This window comes from Triturus cristatus, chromosome 6 (assembly GCF_964204655.1).
Source record: "Triturus cristatus chromosome 6, aTriCri1.1, whole genome shotgun sequence".
In the NCBI taxonomy this organism is placed as follows: Eukaryota; Metazoa; Chordata; class Amphibia; order Caudata; family Salamandridae; genus Triturus; species Triturus cristatus.
In genome coordinates this window covers 866,540,459-866,563,813 of record NC_140589.1, presented here as the reverse complement: position 1 = coordinate 866,563,813, position 23,355 = coordinate 866,540,459, and the positions used below count along the sequence as shown (strand labels likewise).

Sequence of the window (23,355 nt, the reverse complement as noted above, 5' to 3'; positions counted from 1 at the left end):
TGGAGAGAAGGCAGAAAGTCTGGAGGTGATCCTGCAGAGAGCATCATGGACAACAAGCATACATACCATCAGCTGCCACTTTCCCCTCGACATGTTCAGACCGCAAGACGGAAACTCACACACCTCAAACAATTCTTCTCACATATGAACTACTACAGCAAACCTTTTCTGCCGCAAACTTGCAGGTCTACTTCTAATCACTAAACATACTACTATTATGCCAGGCTAAAAGGCAGTTGGGTGCTGTACAAATGCAGGATAATCGAACATAACATAAGGTAACAGAGCAACGCACTTCTGCTTGGATGTGAGCCTCACACCCTTGTCGGGCACTCTGAATGTAACTTGCTGTATCCATAAATTTCTGTCCTTCAGAAGCACAACATGTCCCTTTTAAATAACCAGAACCATGGGCAGTCATAGATCCTAATCATGCAAACAGGCCCAACAGAGTTGTCATCAAATGACACTGTGAGGTTCCTTATGCATATTGTTACAGGCAAACTTTTCAAATGGACTATGCTGTTCTTAGGATGAGGGCAAACTCTTCTGTCCGCACTACAAACTACTCCCTTCCCAGCAATAATAGTGCTACTCGCTTCCCAGCAACAGCAGTGCAGGTACAGAACATTGGTGGATTTAGGAACAGGAACAAGTGATCTATTTACTACATTTGTCTAGGATACAACTGTAGACCCTTCTGGTTATGCAGAGCCACCAAGAAGTTTCTTCTATGCCACTTCAAGAATCTTTTAGCCACCAGCAGGCTTCACTATTCCATTATTCCACCTGGCTTCTTCCTCGCCAAGCTGTTCCTCGCCCCCGGTAGGCTCGATGGGTTGTTGTCATTTGCAGTTAGCCTTTTAATACCTTCAGCATACTTTGTCTCAATACCAGCAGGTTCTTCTTTATGTGATCATGCACAGCAGTCCTCACCAACTACACAAAAGATGGAATCAGCTAGGACAAAGCTGCCAGCTGCACTCCTCAGCTACCTCTCTTTCTCTGTCTGGTAGCTTACACAGGGAAAGTAGACACACATTCCATTAAGTTCTTATAGCTAGTGTACAGAGGTGATGGCTAGTGTACAGAGGTGACCTCCAGGCAGATATTAATGAGACATGATTATTTATTATCTGTTATTGATCACAACAGAAGACAATAACTTCATACCCCGCTAGGAGCTGGCATTATCACATCTGAGCCACTGTCTCCAATTTCCAGACCCTACAGGGCACACACAACGTTCACTCATACCACATTCTACGAGAGAAGCCACTACAACAACCCCTCTCTCTGACACAACACAAGCTTACAGCAGCTACTCTTCTGAAGCACACCACTAAACATAGCTCCATGATCCAAAGACACAGCAAGTGTCCCCTAAGAACCATATCATATTTTATCCTAACTGCGGATTAAAATGGTAATAGCTGTACACAAATTAACAAAAAGGAATAGAAAACAAACCACACTGCTATCATGCTACAAAACAATCTTCATGGTAGCAGTAGGTTGCCACCGGACTCCATTTGGGCTTGTTTGTAGGCCTAGGTTTTCCTATAGAACTCACTGTGCCTGAGCCCAATTGGTTTGCCAGGAGTGAGCAAAGAATACAGCTCCATGAATGTGAGAGAATGTCAGAAATGCCACAAGTGGAAATAGGTACTCCTGGTAACAGTTAGTGAATCCTTAACACCTGCTGGTAGTGATCACATCATAATTAATATGGCGGTAAGAGAAGTGTACAAAAGTGATCCTGACTCTGATTTACAGGACATCTGCCTGTTAACATATCCAACTAATGCTGGATCATTAATTCAACAGTTATTATCATGTATCTATTTGCCAACAGCAGTTAAACACAAACATGGCAGCTGCAACATCAATTTCATCTAGAAGGACTTCCAAAGTACAGGTAAAAGCAATTCTCAATCTATTGTATTTCATATACAGGGGGAACATGTGTTTTAGTGTTTTAGTTTACGGATTAAAACTACTTATAAAATGACAATGCATGTTCACATGGCCCACAGCAGAGTGCTACTTTTGAATGACAGTGCGATGGCTGCTTGTATGTACAATCCCTACCAGAACAACTTTCCAGCCTGAGCTTCGCCTCCTCGTATGTAAGGAGTGATTTCTTTGGTGAAGTTCCATTCTTCCTCTAAAAGATTTTTGAGGCTGTGAGAGGCTTGAGGTAACTGCTGTAACATTTGGATCCAGCTTCGCATGTAATCAAAGTAAACCTGAAAACAAATAATAAAATGTTAATAAAACAAATGATAGAGTGCATGAGGAAATGTACAATTGTGTGGACCAACACTACACTTATTTTTGGAAGTTACATTACACGATTTCTCACTGCTCAACATAGACAATACCCTTCCACTCTACTAATAACAACCAAATAGAATCGTTAGTGTATTTATAGATTTTTATTGCAAGACACAATAGATAGAATTAATATAAGGCACTGCACCGGTGTATGTGTTTACATCAAACGCCATATCGCAATGCAAGATGTTGTTTTTCCTCGAGTAAGAATAACTGACATTCAAATACACAAATTATTAAGTCTCTCTCCACTTTTCATTTCTAAGGGGTGTCCAGATTCTCCTTATTAGGTTTTGATATTAATTATGGCAAAGACAGACATGAAAAGGGCTAGCTCTGGACAAACTGTAATTCATGGCTGCAAAAATTCTGTTTAATGAAATTTGTGAAATTCCGCAATATGCAGTTTGACGTCATTGTTTGCTAGTGTGGGGGAGTGCTTTGAACAGAAAATGACTTGCTGAAAGACACTTTCTGCTCAAAGCAGATACCTGCTAGTATCTTATGTGTCTTTTTTTTTTTTTTTTTTAAATGGAAGGTACACCATCCTGTCAAATATTCATAAGAGGTAATGACAAACCAACTTTTATGTCATCCACATAATTTTGAACAAATCTGATGGGAAAAACTATCCTTTTCATACAACCTTAAACAGAATCGGTCTGTGACTTGGATTAGAAAAATTCCTGTTGCACTTTGTTGTCAGAACAATCAATCATGCATATTATTTTATTCTGATCTCTGTCCTTTTTCATGTGCTTTAGGTTTGTGTCTTACTGGAAAACAAAATGTTCATTTTTATGGACTGGCGTGACAGCGCAGCTGTCGCCAGACAACTATACAAGCTTCACAAGAGAGGGTCTTTGGCTCCACCCACATGCTGTGAGCCAGGAGAAGCTATTTTGATTGGGCAGAAGTTGTGTGCTTCCGCAAAAAAGTGCTTACCCTCCATGCAGCTGTGATCGTTTTGTTTATTTATCCAGCTGCTTAATCTTGAACTTCCGGTGGCAAGCACATGACAATGGAATGCTAGTGAAGTGTCTAAGATAACTAGATAATTTATGTTGGTTTTCTCAGGAAGCTGCATAGGTGGGAGGAGGGCAGTCATTTACCTACATGGAGTTTTAGATCTGGCTTGACAGTGCAACTATCACCTGACTTTTTAACCTTCATCAATATTATTCTTCAGTTCTATGCTTCCACACAGATACATATCTATTTCCATGTGATTTACTTGTAATGCTTCACATTACCATAAACACTCCTTTAAGGCCAGTCCTATTGGTATTGCCAAAATGAGTTGTGCATAGCCTCACTATTCTCAAATACCGTTAGTGTTTTTAGTTTTCTGTTTTTGTTCAGTGATGTTAAAATAAAGATCCATTTGAGATAAACTGCTGTTCTCTGCAGTGTCGTAATAAACAGCAAATTAGGAGTTATACTTATTTATTTATAATTTACCTAATCATTAGAACTCAATGAGAGCCACAGGTCACCAGAGGCAAATGCAAACATTTGAAATATCTACTCTTCTCTATGTAACACTGTACCACGCACACACACAGCTGACATATAAAACTACAATTCCCATGAAATCCTGAACTGCACATCCCAGCCTTTGAATACCGTGCCGGTCCCACACTCAATATCACGATATTGCTAGAGCCGCTCCCTTTCGCAGCTGCTGCTAACCGGGTAATGTATAAGATAAATTAAGTTCTTTCATTTGCCAAGTAATATTTAACTGAAAATGTAAAGTACAATTAATCATTTTAGCAGCAGAATAATAAGTGACATACCTTTGGTAAATGCAGAATTTTCTCTTCAAACTGTTAATATTTTGAAAAATTCAGAGCCATTATGTCGGGCCCTAGGTAAGTATCCCTACTTCTGTCAGTGTCCGGGGGCACTATACAGAAGCATGACACAGAATTCGCTGGCTGAAGCCCTAAGTGACAACACTTCAAGGACTGTGTGGTGTCACCATATATGTATTTTCGGTTTCTTAGATACTTCCTATCAAACAGGGGAAGGTGGGGGGAGCGGCAGGTGAGCCGTGAATAATTCTTGGAAGGTAGAGCAGATTAGATTCATCATTAACAAAGCCAGATGAATTAATTATTTTTATGAATGCTATTTTCAACCTCGGAAAGATTCCCACTGACAACAAAGAACATTTTGGAAGAACCTTGGCTGTTCCAGCCAAAAGAATGTGCTACAATAAAAACAGAGGACTGCTTTTCTTTGTCTGTCACATGCAACCTGAGTAGGATCCGAATTTCGCTTATAGTTTTTGGCCAAAACACTGAATACCAAAACGCTATTCTGAGTATCAACAACAAAACAAGCATTGGCATAGCCAATAGGTCTCGCCTTTGGGACCTTATAAGTGTTTAGCTATGCAACAGTTGCATAACTAAATACTTATAAGGTCCCAAAAGCGAGACCTATTGGCTATGCGAAAGTGAAAGTGATCACGATCAAACATCACTGCGAAAGTAATCGTGGTAAAGCGCGGCGCGCACGCCCGCGCACATGCACTGTAGCTCTAGGCTGGCCTGGTAGCACTTTTTGGAGCCCTCTCAATAAGTCTCGCCAGACCAGCGCGTGCGCTGGGTCAGGCGAGACCTAAACAAGCACTGGAAAAGTCTACCGGTCTGGCGTTGCTGGTCAGAGTTTTAGCCATGTCAATGCTTGTTTTGATTTTGCATTTTTTTTAAATAAAACTTTATTGTTGAGAACAGGGGGCTGGTGGGCTCTCGCCGCTATAAAAGAGAAAAAAACATTGGCTAAAAGCAATATTTTGTTTTAGTCTCAAAGCACGCATTGCCACAATCGTCCAAGGCACTGAAAGGAACTACTCTGTGAGCAGATGTGCTCCTTGTGAAGCAACAGAATCCTTTCACTTACAGAAAAATTCTTAGCTAACTGTTAAACTAAAAAGCAACTATAAATAGTATCAAAGGTGTGCGGGTAAGAGAATAGGTTATCCACATCACTACATTTTAACTGCTACTCAGCTGGAGCATTAGAAAAACGAGAGAATGTGTTGACTAGCCCCACCAGAAATTAACAGTGTGTCCATGTCAAAATACATAACTTTTCTTTGCTTATTGCTGACAATGATCTGCCATACGACAACAATCAAAACCTGAAGCTTTTGTAGTATTATATTTAAAAAAACTGAAATTTTCAACCCACACCGTTTCCAGTTCAAATACAAATTTGATTCACAGCACATGCAAGAAAAATAGGTATGTTTGGAAACAGACCAATGTGCAATTTGAAAATTACCAACGCACCATGAAGATCATATAGTACGAAGGGGAGATTGGTCAGAAGAGGTGAGTCAAGCACCCTACAAGCCCATGACCCTAAATGAGGTTCGGCCACGAATACTGACGGCTTCTGACCAGCAGTGCTACTTACACGTTAGTCTCTACAGGAAGGTGACCAACAAGGGGCAGGACCATAAACGCCATCACCGACATAGGACTGGGAGATTGTGAGCAAAGGAATGTGATCCTGAAACACAATAAGAGCGGATGTACCCGAAGGAACAGAGCACACTGGCAAAGAACGTCAAAAAGCTTTGTGTGGGCTGAACGCATAATAAGCATGTAAAGGCTCCAACCGACACACCAGCTCAAAAAAGGAAAAGGACTGACTTACATCCTGTAAACACTATGAATGCACAGCAGAGACAACATTTACAGATCCTGGTAACAAAGGAACAATATGTTTTAATACAAAACGAGATGACAGCAGGACGACACCGGAAGAGATTAGCCAACTGCAAGAGGAACACAGCAAATACAAAGACACCATGAATAGGAAAACACGAGACAACAGAGTCCTGGGAAAGCAAACAAATGCAATGTCGAGGACCCAAAAGGAACAACGAAAATGATTGCACAACACCAGCCTCATGCTCACACATGCACAAAGCTGCTATAGGAGATGAGGGTCTGACTGGAACGAAGGTTAGGTAGCTCAGCTTGCCCCAGGTGACCAAACATGGACGAAGACCTGTGCTCCAATCACAATAATGCAGACAGCAGGCTAAAGAGAAATTTTTTTTCCATACGCCCCATCACTTTAAAATCAGGTGTCTATGTTCGCATCGATCCAATGTCATTCAATACATCAACATGTCGTAGGAAAATCTTAGTAAATTATAGAATTGCTTAACATAATTAGGGAGTATCACAACATCCAAGATGCTGTCATCCCCTGTTCATGTCCATACATGCTACATTCAATAGTATTATATTGAACGTGTGTGGCCAGCCAATCACCCCAAGAAAGGCAAATCTTCAATGCCCTGGTGTAGAACACCCTGAAGCATTAAATACCACACCATGACAGCTCAGTTAGTTAACTGCTGACCAGAAGGATTTGCGCTTGAGTTGTACTTTTCTGGTTCAAATACATCCTGCGGGGTTAATAAAATGAATACCAACTGCAAGCCTTTGATAATAACTGTATATAATTAAGGTTCATGCAAAGCACATTGGATATATGGGCCAGATACACAAGAAATCGTGATAAATTATTATTATTACCACTTCATCAACTAAAAATGTCACTATGTCCCCTTAGAAAATGCAGAGATTTGTTAATTCCAGTGATATGAGAACAAATACTGTCATATGCCACACATTTATGGAGCAAAATACATTTCTAATTTCCAAACATGGAACTATTTTCTTAATGAACAGGGGAGAGGATGTAGCCTTACGGCTAGAGCGGTCGACCTCGAAGCTGGGGAACCAGGTTCAAGTCTCTTCAACGATACTCAACATCCTTTGATTCTGGGCAAATCACTTAATCTCCCCGTGCCTAACAAAAATGAATGTGTCCATCTGAAATGAAACTGGTGCTCATGTAAAGCGCTCGGATACCGGATGTCTCGGGTCTAGTTCACGCTATATAAAACTCTAAAATAAAAAAATAAAAAATCAAGAATGCTGCCCAGCACTACTGGACATCCATCCAGTTGGGCCACATTCTTGCTGCATTCATAGTTCAAAATAAAGCACATTTATCTCTGTTTTCAGAAACAAGTGGATAATTAAGTTAGATTTGAGGAATGACCACCTGCACGTGTCTTTACAGTCACTGTACATCCCTTAGGGTTCAAATACAAAGTACACTAAAGCAAAAGGAAAGGATTCACAGCCAACAATAAAAAATGTCAAACATCAAAGAAATGATTCCAGTTTCTATGGAAACAAAAGAAGCCGAAATGTTTAACTCAGATTGTGTATTACCAGGGTTCAAAGATTTATCTGATAACTTCTTCTTCAGTGCAGGGTGGTAGGAAAGAAACCTTTCTGAAACTAGATGTTTTGGTGGGTCGAATGACTTCAAATGATCTTCACTCTAACTTTGTTGCAAACCTTGACAAGTGAATACCACCATTTTCTCAGAAGTGCCGTTTCCTGGTGTTCATGACGGATTTCAAAAGAGAGAGGAAGAAACTAAATTTGGCCAAATTCTAAGTACTTGAAAGGAAATTGGTTAATTGCTCCAGAAAAAAGGGGCTTTCATTCAGAAATCTGTTAAGAATGCAGAGCCTTTTTATCCTAGAATTCCATTCACTGCTCCATGAAAGCACTTTTAGAAGATGTATGGGAGGCCAGTTTTAAAGAGGCTCCCTGACATAGTGTCACTGTCCTGGAGCTACTGTGCAATGCTATGTACGCCTCCATTCTGGCTGTGCAGATCCTGCAAACGATGTAAGGTCACACGTATAACAACGAATAGACAGCCAGCTCCAATTTTAAAGTACAGAGAGCTCTTATCTGTCACTGTGTGTCCCTGGCAGTAATACATGGGTTGTGGTCTTTTATCTACTTATGTATTAATTAAGAATGGGCATTTTGACAAGAAATGGTGTACGCAGAAATAGAACTATAGTAAGTAGCTCATATATAGTCTGGGTGATAAACTTGTGTATGTTAGAAGCGTGAATGGTGCTCACTGAGAGACAAATGAACAGGAATATATACATTTCTTTCTATTTACATTATTGGGTAGTTTGAGGGCATATGAATGCAAGAGTGAGTTTGTTCTAGTTAGTTGTGACCGCATTTACGGTGAGCCATTAAGGCCATCTTGAAAGCGAAAAGACAGGCAATGGGATACAGTTCTAGCGGCTGTTGATTCCAAAAATATGGTTAGAGTAGTTTAAAGAACAAGCCACTTATAATTGGTAACGATTTTTCTGGTTGAGACTATCTAACCACAGATTCTATGTCAGGACCGGAGGCTCAGATTATGCCTTCCTCCTTCGCTTTATTTTCACATGAGCCTTTTTTTAAACAAGAATAAAAACTACATTTCCCATGAACAACAGGGAAATAGAAGAGCTTTAAACACAAGTCCCTTCACGCTGTCCACGCTCCAGTCCCAAGTTTGTTCTCGTTTCTCCTGTTTGGGTGGGGGGGGGGGGAGTGTTTATGTTGACTTTTTGCCTGCATTTAGAAGCGCTTCTGTTCTTATCTGTTTTCCGCAGATTCCTTACGTTGCAGGACGCATTTGCATACCTTACGTGACCTTTTGGCCATATCTGTGTGTGGTGAGGCCCTCCCACCGCTTGGGGGCACTGTGCCCTCTCTATGGGCAGCGTGAGTCAGGCACTGGATAGAGTGCTGACGAACGCTGCCCTGTGGAGAATCCAGCCTTGTCCCCTGCCATCCGCTTGACACCCTAATTGGGTCTGTGATTATCCCTTCTCTTGTTTATACCCCACTACGGTCTGTACTGTACATTCAACACCCTGCGGGGAAGTAAAGGCGGATAGTGGTGCCGCGTGGGACACTGTATCGGGTGGAGGCCCATTGATTGTGCAGGACTGTAGTGTCCCAGGGCTCTGTCCCATACATTGTGCGCCTCTCGGCAGCCAAATTAGCCTGGGCTCCCTCCCAGCCAAATCCTGCCACATTCTCCGTGCCTGAACCTGGTGTCCCCCAGGCACAGAAGCGGCCTACTGAGTGGGACTCTTTCTCGTGTGTTGTTAGGTCTCGCCTGAGCCAGCGCTTTAGCGCTGGTCTGGCGAGAGTGTTAGTAAGCCGGGTTTTGGAAGTGCAAACTAAGGCTTTTCAGGCCTCCAGCTACAGTGCATGTGCGCCGGGCGCGCGCACCATTTGTCTGCCTGCGTGATCACTTTCGCGGCCGCTTTGATGTTGTCAGTGAGCCGCGCGGCCACTGAAAACATCAAAGCGGATGCGAAAGTGCACACCATTTGCCAGCCTGCGTGCCTCTCTCCCCTTAGTGTGCGCGATGTGCCCTACCCCCCACCCTTATCCCACTTGGAAAAAGTCATATTGCATACATCATGCACAAAGGTGTATAAGTGTCAAATGTATTGGCCATCCGCATCATTATTATTTCGCTTTCGAAGATTTTTCGAAGGTGACAAGCATGGTATTTTCAGATGCCCAGATTGTCAGCTTTACAAAAGGTCACTTGCGGCGCAATTTACCGAAAAAAAATGCTTATGAGGAGGTATAGATTTTTTTCTTTCACAATACCAAATTTTGGATACGATTTCACCCGATATATTTATTGGTAAACTTTCCCAACATGTATGGGGATGTAAATTATGCATGATCCACGAATGTCAAAACGTGTGCGGTTTATTAAGGGGTGAACACAAATATTATTTCTCGGTCTAAGAATTTTTGATGGTGACCAACTTGACCAACTTTTGTCACATTTGCAAAACAGAACGAAATTAACTTCAATAAAATGATTTGTGGAAAATATATGCGTATTTTTATCAAACCTAATGAAGTTGCATAATTAAAAATAAAAACTCATCAACAATCTATTCCAGCATTAGAAGAGTATCCATCTACCCAGAGATGTGTTTTGAGGATGCTCTACTGCATGGTCTGCCTTTATCTGAAGGATGCGTACCTCACAGTCCCAATGTTCGCCCTCATCAACGTTTTCTTCAGTTCAAGTGGGACAGCCAGGGCTTCGAGTTCGCCACTCTGCTTCACGAAGGTCCTCAAGCCGGCAATGGAGTTTTCTAAGGGGGCAAGTCATTTGGATGATCATGTACTTAGACGACATGCTTTTCCTGGACCAGTGTCCCAAAAGGCTGATCAGTCTCTTGCAGATGGCAGTCAACCTACTGCAGAGGTTGGGATTCATCATAAATGAAAAGAAATCCCTCCTCTGCCCGGTACAGTGCGCAAATATTTTGGGGTTTGCAATAGACTCCGTTTCCTTGACCCCGAGTCTTACAGCACAGAAGATGGCGAAGATAAGGCACGAACTGCGCCAAACCTTGGCCAAGTCACAAACATCGTTGCACCAGCTTACTCACCTGGTGGGTCTTCTCTTCTCCTCGGTTCGGACCATCTTTCCCTGTCCCTTGCACAATTGTGCGATGCAGTGCTTCAAGGCCCACCACCTCAGGAGGGGACTGACTTACTTGCAATTCGTCCCACTTATGGCGGAAGTGAAGTAGGAGATGGTCTGGTGGTTCACACACATGGATGCGTGGAATGGGAGAGAAATCTTCGGTCTCGCTCCGGAAATCGTGATCTACTCCGGCGCCAGCCGATTCGGCTGGGGTGCCAGGTGCGGAGAGTTTTCCACAGGTGGCGCCTGGTCTGCACACGAACAATCATTGCACATCAACTGCCTGGAGCTTCTGGCAGGGACGTTTGCGGTGCAGTGGTGGACGAAGGACAGAGTGCAATCGTGTGCCTTTTCATAATGGACCATATCTCTGCCGTCCGGTACATCAACCATCTAGGCGGTTCCAGATCCTGGGCACTAGCGAACCTAGCCAAAGGATTTTAGAACTTCTGCCTAGAGAACCAAGTGTCGGTCACAGAGGAATACCTCCTGGGTCGGGCGAATGAAGTGGCAGACTGGCACTCTCGCCACCTCCTTGATTCCAGTGTGTGGAAACTGTACCCTAAGTGTTTTCACAGTTAGGGGAGAGATGGGGTCCCTTTCTCAGTTGACCTATTTGCGAGTCTGGATCATCAGTTGCCGAGATTTTTCAGTTGGAGGCCAGATCCTCAAGCGGAGGCGACTGACGTGTTCTCCAGGACTGGCGGCAGGAGCAGGGCTATGCGTTTCCTCCATTCTCAATGATCACGCTGTGGAAAACGTGTAATATTTTACTTGGCATAAGCTGCAGCCATTTTGGCTGTGGTGTTCATTCAAGTTTCCTTTGTAATTCTCCTGTCCTCTGTTGCTCGTCTTTTTCTGCCTGTGCTATCTATTTTAGTTGACTTCCTGACTCAGCTAAAAGCAATGTACGTGCTGAGAGTTTGTAGCTGCCAGTACATCTGTTAACTATCAATCATTTACTGCTGCCATAAGCACTCCTGCTTCCCCTCCCACTTTGCTGACCAAGTGGTTATTCATCTGCCCTTATTTGCTGAAAACTATTTCAAAAACTTGTCCTTCCCATTTCTGTTCACATGCTTACACTGCAGAAAACTTGTATAAAAGCCCTGTGTTCTGTGACTTCAGAGTACTACCTCAGGCAGCACTTGAAAGTGCTGTGTGGATGTGGTCCCACTCATGAGTGATTAATAAACTTGCTATTTATTCCCAACTCCAGTGCTGATTTCTACTTTGTTGGTCTTTGAACCCGTGGACAAAAGGGTGACCGTGCACCAGTTTACCCCTAAAAAAAGGGGTATATTTCCACAAAGCGGGTGTCCGCCCACGTCCGTTGCCAGAAGGTGGAGACTGTGCTGATCACTCCTCTGTGGAGATCTTAAGTGTGGTTTCCAGTTCTTCTGGAACTTTACCGGGATTCTCCAATCCGACTCCCCCACTTTCCTCACATCCTCCTGAATCCAGATCTCGATCTACATCGCCTGGTAGTGGATGAAACGTTGAGGATGAAGACCTGACAGATCTCCAGAATCACTGGTTGCTACCAGAACCTTCGGGGCAGCCTGAGACTTTGCTCTCCAGAGCATGGGCAGACAGTACTACCAAGAGGTACCAATCTACCTGGAACAGATGGCGTCATTGGTGTGTGCGAAGGAGTGTCAATCCCATGGGAGCAGATGTAGACCACATCTTGAATTTCCTGGTGGGCCTAGCGGAGGACTGTTTGGAGTACCGTTCGATCAACACTTTCCGTTCGGCAATCTCAGCGGGCCATACCCCCATTCACGGGTCCCCAGTAGGTGAGCACCCGTTCGTCTGTAGGCTTGTCAGAGGGTTTTGCCTGTCACTCCCTCCAAAACCCCGGTATTACGCTCTATGGGACGTGAACCTGGTGTTATATCTTTTCCTATCCCCGCAACCGGACAGGTTTTTGTCACGCAAAGAGATTACGACCAAATTGGCGACACTGTTACGCCTAGTGTCTTGCAGACGCGTGTGAGATGAGACAGCCGTAGACATTTCAGCTAGAGTGTTTTCCCCAGATGGGGTTTCATTTATGGTAAGTAGAAGGACCAAGTGTAATACCAGGGTTATATCATACTCGGCCTTCCGGGACTCCCTCAAACTGTGTGTGGTGCAGTGCCTCCAAGGGTATGGAGCCTTCAGGATCCAGGGTAGATGGGACCTGGGCAACAGTGAACATTTTGAACCTGTCTTTTCCCACAGACATTAAGATCTTTGTTAAACTTCTGGGGGCCCGGCTGACCCGAACCCATCCCAACGTATTGATCCGGACCAATTCATACCACGCAGGAGTACCCTTCATTGTATTTGTTGAGTGCAGCTGTCTCTCTCTCAGGCACGTCATCTGGGCGGTGACCCAGCTCTCATTCTGGTGGACTATTGCAGGGCTTTTGACACAGTCTCATGGTCCTTCCTGGATGCAGTTCTCCTGTCAGCAGGATTGGGGCCACTATTTCGCAAAAAGGTGCATCTTCTGCATAACAACCCCATGACTCAGGTCTGTGTAAATGGCGTTTAATCCAACTCCTTCCTGACCTGTAGAGGCACATGTTAGGTCTGTTCCCTCTCTCCATTACTGTTCGCCCTAACTACTAAACCATTGGCGCATCTGATACGCTGTGATGCGTGGAAACTGGACTGGAGGTGGGGAGGTGGACTCAAGGATCGGATATCACTCTACGCTGAAGATATTCTCCTTTTCTTCAGCGACCCTCAGGCCTCTGGCGACAGCTTTCTGGAGATCCTTCACCTTTTTAAAGAGGCCTCCGGTATTCAGGTTAACATGCATAAATCCTTATTGGTGGAGGGGATTGGGGACGCTGCGGGACGATGCTCGTATCCTGATGTACCTCTTTGATGGAACTCCTTTAAGTACCTGTGGCTTCACACATCACATCTCCCAGACCTGGCATGGGCCCTTAATTTTCAACAATTAGCCTCATCGATTGATCGTCACCTGCGCCGCTGGAGCAACTTACCCCTTAACACCATGGGGCGCATCTCACTCTTTAAGATGATGCGTCTCCCCCGCTATTTGTACATCTTAGCAAATTTTCCCTACCCATTTCCCCGAAGGAGTTTCCTCTCCTTGAGCTTCAGACTCCTATCCTTTCTATGGGCCGGTAAGTGCCATCGGGTGGTGTATAGCTTAGTTTGAAAATCTCCCTTCGATGGGGGTTTTGGGGTGCGAGACATCTAAGGGTACTATCTAGCAGCACAGCTGGTGCCCATCAATGAATGCTTTGCAGGAGGCTGGGATGACCCCGCCTATCGCTTGGAACTTCACCTAATGGGCTTTGAAGGGCTCCTTGATTTGCTTCATGGGGTCTGAATGTCCCCAACAATGCCATCTTGCACCCAAGTTGAGGGCGGTTTTGCGCTTTATTTGGTGGGACCGCCGCCTGGCGGTATTGACCCTAATCTGGCGAAGCACATGGCTTCAACAGCTCTCCAGCCTTGAGAGCTTTACCCAATGGGACTGGACAGAAATTTTTGACTAAGGAGATGTCCAGCAGGGGGTAATTTGATGTCCTTTCAAGAACTGAGAGATCATTATGCCCTATCCCACACACAGTTCTTCAGTTTCCTTCAGCTACAGCATGCCTTGCGGACCCACCTCCCCCGGGATGCCCAGACCCTTGACGACAAAATCTTCATGGGGTGTCTGGGTAGGGGATCGATATCTGTGATTTAGCGTTTCTTGATTATCAATGTTCCTGAATGGCTTCGATTCTCTTAGACAGAAGTAGGTGGATGAGCTGGACGATGATGATTGGAGGGAGGCATGTCTGGCCACCAGGGAACTGGGGATGTTGTCACGATTGTGCATGGTCCAAATTAACTACCTACAAGGGACAGATCTTTCCCCAAGCTACGGCATGCCCTGCGGACCCACCTCCCCTGAACAAACTATTTTCCTATGACTCCAAACTTTTGCAAAGATGGCGGCAAATAAATATCTCTTCAGCCGGGAGGGGTAGCCGGTCTCCGTTCACATGCAGAATGGGGTTCAAAGTCTTCCTCTAGCCACCCTCTTGAATTTGAAATGGACTGGGAATGATTGTGGGATACACTGAACATGAACTACTGCTTAGCCATTTAATGGAGACAGTAGATTACTGAATATAAGCCTTGATAAAGTTAAAAAGTAAGTTATTTCGGGAACAAAACGTGCATGGGCAAAAAGTGTTTTAAAGCTTTCTTGTATGAACAGTCTCAATGAAATAAACCTTTGAAGATAGAAGAAAGCATTTTTTTAGGTCCAGAAATTTTACTTGGATGTCCAGTGACAATAAAGGGACATGCATTATGGAATTTAGTATGTGCCGATGAGCATATTTATATTATATTTCTGCAATTATCCCCTTCCACCTCTTTAACAGTCAATCACAAGTTATTAACTGAATAGAAGCATCACTTCCTACCAATCACTTATGTTACCCACTGCAGAGATTGCCAGTCTAAGGCGAGGAAGTAGGATTTACGTGACAGGTATAACTGAACTGCCAAAAGGCAAAACAAAGGTTCCAATCAAAGTCTCTTTAAGATAGCATCCCTGCTACACAGCTTCTTCTCAATGTCTGTAAAGCAAAGAAAACCTTCCAGGTCTTCAATGGTTTCCAACCAACAAAGAGCCTCATGTCCCTTTCATCCCAACCGACTCGCATCTTAGACTCCAACTCCTGAATTGAAAACCACTTGCAAACAAACCGTGTCTTGGAAGAAAACACTGCCACGCATTGTTAATCTGAGTGAAATTAATTTTAAAGATACAGTATCCCAAAACAAAACACCAAGAATAAATTAATACAGTTGGCTGGTGAGGACATTAGAGCATTGCTTTACCATCTGATATAACTGCAATGGTCAAACAGGTGTTTTCCACTTGTGTCACATATAGAACATGTGTAGAGCACAAAATGCCAACGGTATGGCACTGTACTTTTGATAGACCAGGCGCAACTTTGCTAATGGTGCTGAGATTTCCATCATGGACCAGAATCAAATTCAGCTTGCGAAAAAGTGCTACGAATAGAGCAAATAGGTGAGTTCCTCATGTTCTGTAATGCTTGGGTCCATGGGGATGTGTTGATCCTGACCAGGTTTTTCTTTGAATTCTAAGTCTTGTATTCCTGTCTTTTTCATGATAAAACAGGACTACAAGTATGTCCCATAATTCAGAGGATAAAACCTGAACTAGAGCAGGACATCACGCATGAACCAGGGAAACTGGTCAGCTATGCAACTTCAATGAATTGTAGATGAATGTTCTTGGTATTTGACCAGTGAGACCCGAGGGCTGTACTAAACTGCTTGCAATATCCTAAGATAGCAGGCATCCAGAGTGACTGGCACATATATGTGTTTAAGGCAATTGGTTGTAACGAATGCTGTTGAATGCCGTAATAGAATACTAATGGCATTGCTGGCTTTGTTGGATGTATGTGGTGTCCACATCAAGGATGCTATATTGAGCATGGTGATACCCAATCCTATGGTATATCTGTGCTGTGCTGCATGTATCTGCAATGATGTCTCTACTAAAGATTATCGTTGGATGCCGTGAATGTGGAGTACGACTGGAGGTGCGTACTATTTTGAGAACAGTAATACCCACATATATTCCAAATCAATGCTGGCCATTAAAGGACATGCTTTACTAAACAGAGTTGCAAGTAGGCAACTTTAAATCTTCCTATTCAATGTTATTTGAGGTAGCTTTATACATAGGTAACTTGCTATGCTGTTTGGACCCTCTCTTATTAAATTAAATATCCTAACATGATAACATGTTGTTCTTTACCCAAGTTCTTGTTGGGGAGTTCAAGGCTCGTTGAAAGACCTATCACTTATGCCCAACTGCAACATCTGCTTCGTGCATTGATAAGCCCAAGCATAGCCAATAAACTGCTGTTGTGGGCATGACTTTTGTAGAGAGCTCTCTACATCTGGGCTGGAGTCATTGGCACTTACCAAAAATCATAGATAAACATTTCTATGACGATATTTTGAATTCCATCGTTAATCAGCTTTGATAATCACTCAACAGGAGCTTTAATAGAGTTTTACAGCATTTTGACATGAAATTATTTTATTGGCTTTGCACTTCTCCTTCTTACGTCAACCAGTGTCTTTGGTTTCCTACAGCTGAAAGATCAGATCAAAGAAGCCAGTGCCTATATAATGCCAGAAGTCAATTGTTCCTTGATTACAATTTACGTATAATGTTTTTCTAGTAAAAGATTTGATTTTTGATTTGTAGAGCGCAACAGTTACCCAAAGGCATCAAGGCGCTATAGCTGGCCATCCGGAGCTAAAACCTAAATTGTAAATCCACCTAAAAAAGCGGTCTTCAAAGCATAGAGCCAGGTTTCAAGTGCTTTCCTGAAAGGCAAAAACGGTGGGATAGCCCTCAGGCTTTGCGGAAGAGAGTTCCAGAGTCTGCTTGCAGCAATCGATTAACGATTAGTTTCAGTGGCCTATAATAATATTAATGTTGCTAATCCGTGGAGCTAGGAGCTCTAACCACTGTTTAAAGGGAACTAATACATACTACAAGCGTAGTGCTGGGCCACGGCCCCAAAGCATTTCTTGCGTAGCCAGAAGCGTACTCAAAGGATCCGCCGGGGAGTTAATTGTTTGTATGATTGTTAACAGCACTGCATGTACAATGAATATGTTCATAGTTATATGCAAACAATAAAACAGATTTAAACAAAATGTATTCTTTTGCATTATATCTATGTAACATATTCACTGCATGCACACCCTCTATTGCAAAAGATCTACAGTACAGCAACATTATCTAGGGGCTGTCTCTAGATTTTGGTTTCGACTAAGGCCTACAAAGCCCAGAGGTGCAGGGAAGAAACAGAAGTAAGAGGAACATCGGAGGAGGACAGATGTGCACAAGGGCACTATGATGTCAGCAAATGCAGAGAGGGCGCCCAAAGTGCAGTCATTCTTGCGGCTTATTTGTCACAATGCAAAAAAATACAACTGAACAACAAAATCTCTTGGTGATGAGTTTGGGTCATTAGGTTCTCTGCAATTACCCTTAGTCGCTGATGTAGCAAGATGACACATTCTGCTGCACATGCCTAACCCGTGCACGACTCTCAGGCCACACCTTGACTGTAAATGGTAACCCAACACAGGCAGAAAAAAAAATCTTTTCTGGGATCAGCCGGGGCTGTATAATTATGTGGGTCACACGAGGACATGATGCTGCTGCCTTCCTGGCACAGGTCCACAGTACATGCCATACCGGGATGAAAGGACCTCTCTGCTTTCAAGAGAAATGAAAGAACAGTCTCTCTTGTTAAATATTTTGCGAAGAAGACAGACAGAAACGCCATTTCCACCGCATGGCTAAAATAGAGCACGTAGATGTGCATGGGACAAGCTTTCAACAGGCGCGCTGCAGATCAAAGTGAAGACATTTATTCCAAACCTGAAATTAAAATAATGCGAGCAATCTGATTATTTCAGGCTCTTTCGTAAAAAGAATGTTCCCCCGAGCAGTTTCATAAGCGGGGCGCGGATCCACCTTTTTGCCACAAAAGTTGGAATTAAAGCAATCAATGCATTTGCCACAAAAGTTGGAATTAAAACAATCAATGCATTTGCCACAAAAGTTGGAATTAAAGCAATGCATTTTTTAGTTTGGTCCATGCGGAACCAGTCGAGGTGGGGTGCTGGAGTTGCCCTTTCGAGGAAAGTAAAATCAAGTAAGCATTGTGGCACACTGTGAACAGATTAAGTGCTGCCAACTTTATGCTAATGCTCATTTCAACAGTGAGTGGTGCCCATCCAGTGCCTGTGGAGCAACGAATAGGCGGCAGCAAATCAGGAATTATTCATTTGCAGTCACAAGTCTCAAAGGTGGAAGGAATCAGGGTCAGCAGTTCTAACACGCTAAAAAGCCATAGCAGCGAACTCAAGGATAGCCTGTAAGCTGTTTGCATGTATTTTAAAAATTCCAGCAAGCGTTGCGATGTCTGTTACTATTCCCTTTAAAAATTAACAAATATGCAGTGAGAAGTACTTCAGTTTGTCTGATTTTGTATCGAACAATTATGTACAACCCACTATGACCTTTAACCGCCATCTCTATATAATTAAATTTGATGACATCAAAATGTAGAAATACAGTTCCATTCATGCACCCTTAGTGTTGCCATGTCTTGAGGGAGTCAGACCTTGCTCAGTAGCAAAAATGCAAGGTGTTCCTTAGGGAAAATGTAACTCTAGACAGGTCTAGCGAGTGCCTTCCCTCTGGCAGTCTTTTTAGGTCTCACCTCAGACAGCACCTGCACTGTCTGTTGCAAGACATGTTGTTACCTTACAGTAGGGTTGGGACCCACCGATTACTTACCATTGCTTCACTGGCACTCTTATTTGCTTGCTTCTAATTCGTCAACTTCAGTAGGCTGTCCTTCCTCTTCTTGTGTTTGTCCCTCCCCTGCAGCATTGACGCATTACTGTGTCTTGTCACTGTTTGCTTTCCCGGGTGCAACTTTCTTCTGTTTCTTTAAGGTTCTATGATAATTTGTGTGTTTCACAGCTGACATCCGTGTGTACTTCTCTCCCCTCTGCGTTACTCTCCCTTTCAACTTCCGCCCACCCTCTGCTGCCCCTGTGCTGACCACGGCCCCCCTGCTCACCCTTTGTTGTCTGTGTGCTTGCCCTAACTCCTCCTGTCACCCGCCATTGTCAGTGTGCTCGCCCAGCTCATCCCTCTCACCTGCTGTTGTCAGAGTAGTTCCCACACCCAAACTCCATTATTAGTGTGCTCTCCCAAGCCCCCCTCATGTCCACCCTCGGTTGTCTGTGTGCTCCCCCATCTTGTTATTGTTATTGTTAGGTGTATTTGTAAAGCGCGACATTCATCCTGCAAGGATATCACGGCGCTGCAAAAAATAACAGTCAACCAAACCATTAACCTGAGAGCATATTGGTTATTCTGGAGTAGGGAATAGTGCAGTTTTTAGTTTTTTCTTGAAGATGGAATAGGAGTCCGTGAGTCTGAGGTTGATCGGTAGTTCATTCCAGCATTTCGCAGCAATATGTGAAAAAGCATTTCCGCCCATTCTGGAAAGCTTAATCCGAGTGGTGGCTGCTTTGGCTGAGGCTTGCGAACGTAGGTTCCGCGCTGGAGCATAGAACTTAATTCTATTTCGTAGAATGTAAGGGCCTGTATTGTGGATTGTTTTATGGGCAATACATAGCATTTTAAACATGGCTCTTTGTCTCATGGGCAGCCAGTGTAAGGCTCTCAGACAGCTTGTGGCAGAGTCGTACTTTCTCTTATTGCAAACTGCTTTTGCTGCGGCATTCTGGACCAGTTGTAATTTTCTAAATAAGTAGTCCGACATTCCTACAAATAGCGAATTGCCATAATCCAGCCTGCTAACTAGTAATGACTGGACAAGGATCTGTCTACATTCAAGTGGGATCCAGGGGAAGACCCTTTTCAATCTTTTTAATATGGCAAATCCTTTGCCACATATTGAGGAGACATGGCATTTCAAAGATAAAGTGGTATCCATCTGAATTCCTAGATTCCTAGCAGACGATGTGGGGATTGGTGGAGAGCCTAAAGAGGTTGGCCACCAGGTGTTATCCCAGAGCTGTTTGGCCCCACCAAAAAGTAGAATTTCTGATTTGTCAGCGTTCAGTTTTAAATAATGGCCGTGCATCCAATTGGATAGCTCTGACAGGCAGTTGTGTAATCTACTTTTGGTGTCATTATCTCCATTTAGGGTTACCATCAGCTGAGTATCATCAGCATAGGAGCAGATATTAATGCCCCATTTCTTGCCAATTAATGCCAAAGAGGAGACATATACATTGAACAATGTTGGGCTCAATGTGGCTCCTTGGGGAACTCCATATTTAATCTTACGGGGGGTAGAGGTAAAGTTACCTAAACAAATAGACTGGGATCTGTTTGATAAAAAAGACTCCAGCCAGTTTAGGGCTTTACCTTGTATTCCTTTTGCAGCAAGTATATGAATTAGCAGTTTATGGGACACGGTATCAAATGCCGCTGATAAATCAAGAAGTATCAGGGCAACCGTTTTACCTTTATCGACCTGCATACGAATGTCGTCCATTACGGCCAAAAGCGTTGTTTCTGTGCTGTTGTTAGATCTAAATCCTGTTTGGGAGACATCGAGAAGATTGTTGATCTCTAGATAACTTGACAGTTGTTTTGATACCAGTCTTTCTAACACCTTCGATAAGAAGGGGAGCTGTGAAATGGGGCGGTAGTTGGCTGGATCGTTAATATCCGCACCCGCCTTTTTTAGTAATGGAATTACTGCCGATTTTTTCCAAACTTCTGGAAAGACAGCTTGCTCCAGAGACTGGTTAAGAACTTTTGTTCTTAAGAACTTTTTGAGAGAATCTTCTCTCCCTTAGGCAGGCAGGACACGCTCTCTCCTAACGCTTTATACAAATTTTATAGCATGCATTTGCGATGCAATAGGTCTCACATTTGCAAAAGCCTAAGCTATTGGCATTGTAAATGACAATGCCTTTTATTTATGTGTTTAAAAAACAACACATAAATAAAAGCCATTGTCATTTACAATGCCAAAAGCTCAAAATCGCGTAAGTGCGAGACCTATTGCATTGCAAATGCTTGTTGGAAGGGTTGTCGGAGCAGTTTTCAAATTAAAATTTGCACTCTCTGGCAACAGACATCCTCCTCTTTCGAGGCGCGGTGCTGCTGGCCAATCCGCCAGATCACAGAACGTGACTTGGCAGAGTCTCCAGAAGGGACCTAGCAGTATTTGTGTGACAGACACTGTGTATAGCAGTAGTGAGCGGTTGATCTAGGATGAATGCGTGTTCATTTACAAACATTACGACAAGCACAAATGAAAAAGCAAGGTCAACGAAAAACAAAAATCACGTCTGAAAGATATTGAGCTTTGTATGTTATTGTCAACAAAATAAAATATCAAAGAACTTTCATATAAACACCTAAATAGCTTTACATGTACCAAACAGGAAATATGTCTCTAATAAAAAACACCCAAGGCTTCTCCAGCAAGCATATGCAGCATAGAAGCCCTAGGTTTACATTTAGGAGACCAGTAGCAATAAGGCAAAACCTGTATTAAATAAACTGGGTTTATTCCCAGGCAGTGGGCTAGTGAAGATTACAACACTTTTCAATGTACAGGTTTCTGAAAGACAAACCACAGTTTGAACATGTTTATCAGCTTAATTAACTATATACAGTCAATTCATTACTGAAAAACTTTACAAAAGATGAGCATTTTTACATCACTTTCGATCTCATTGATTTGAGGGGGTGGTGTGCAAGCTCCTCTTCCTCGCATCTGCTTCAGACAAGCCAAAGCGACAGCTTTAGCTACCTCGCCAGCCTTAAGGTTTCCAGAAGCACACATGGAGATGGAGAGGGAGTGAGAGAGGGAGGAAGTGAGAGAGAGATGGAGAAAGAGAGAGAGAGAGAGAGAGAGAGAGAGAGAGAGAGAGAGAGAGAGAGAGAGAGAGAGAGAGAGAGAGAGAGAGAGAGAGAGAGAGAGAGAGAGAGAGAGAGAGAGAGCAGATCTCGCTCATCACTCTTCATCCACTGGTTTGGTCAAGTGTTCTACTATGTTGATTCAGCCCACTACAACCTACAACAATGGGCGCTGGGTGCGCCCACTTTAGCCATTTTCTTTCTTCATTGTATGTGAGGCATTTTGATTTGGCACATGTGCAACTCCGCCTAGAGAGTAGTCCACTTCAGTGCCAGGGTAGGCCATAATCTGCTTTCATCCTTGCATTCTCTGCTCACATACTTTTAATTTATTTTTAAAATGTCATTTTTCAGGTTGGGCCTACTGAATTTGCCAGAGTTTGTTTAGTTTTCTTACAATAACTCTTATTTAAGTGTTATGCAATGTTATTGCTAGGCCATGTCTGTTGTATTCCATCCTCTCTTGCTGGTGTCAATCCCGTATAGGTGACGAATACCAATAACATAATAGTGGCGACTAAAACCACCATTTGTATACAGAGATAGAGCCAATCTTAGAAAGCTAACTCATAGCAAACTCTGGAGATAGATGTTAAAAAAAACGTAGTGATGATTTTCATACATCCAGGTGAAAAAAACACAGTTGGGATCATTTCAATGCAGAGCTTGAAGTGGTAAAAGGCATGCATATGTGGGATATAATGTTTCCGGTTAAACTGGCAGATGGAGCTAGATTGACAGGAAAGTATAACCATGCTTGCTAACGATAATGAGCCTGCCAGGACTCTAACAACTTTGGCCCTAATTACAATGTCAGCAGGAATTGCCTCCGACTGACACCGTCTCAGTGTGAGAACCGACCGAAAGTAGGTCGGCGATTCCGCACACTGTATTACAATGCGACCGCACCATTTCCCTAGGGTGAGCTTGTGAGGTGGATGGAAACCGGCCGCAGCACAAGCTCCCATGGAGAAATGGGAGTTTCTGTAGATCCCTGCACCTCGTAGCAAGCACCTCAGGGTGCCATAGGGGGCCCCCAACCAGAGACTGCAGAGGCATGGGGACCCTGCTAGGGGACCCTTAAGTCGGTTTCCGACAGGCTTTTCATGTCGGAAAGC

The 23,355-nt window shown here is 43.4% G+C and overlaps 1 protein-coding gene across 4 annotated transcripts in view; it reads right to left on the bottom strand.

The window, feature by feature from the left end:
• The window catches only part of MAP3K4 (mitogen-activated protein kinase kinase kinase 4), a 483,141-nt gene that overhangs the window by 156,127 nt on the left and 303,659 nt on the right, over positions 1-23,355 (bottom strand). For all 4 annotated transcript variants that reach the window (XM_085611454.1, XM_085611451.1, XM_085611452.1 and 1 more), the window contains exon 6: positions 2,092-2,249. In XM_085611454.1, coding sequence (XP_085467580.1) covers positions 2,092-2,249 — 158 coding nt within the window. The remainder of the gene's footprint in view (positions 1-2,091; positions 2,250-23,355) is intronic.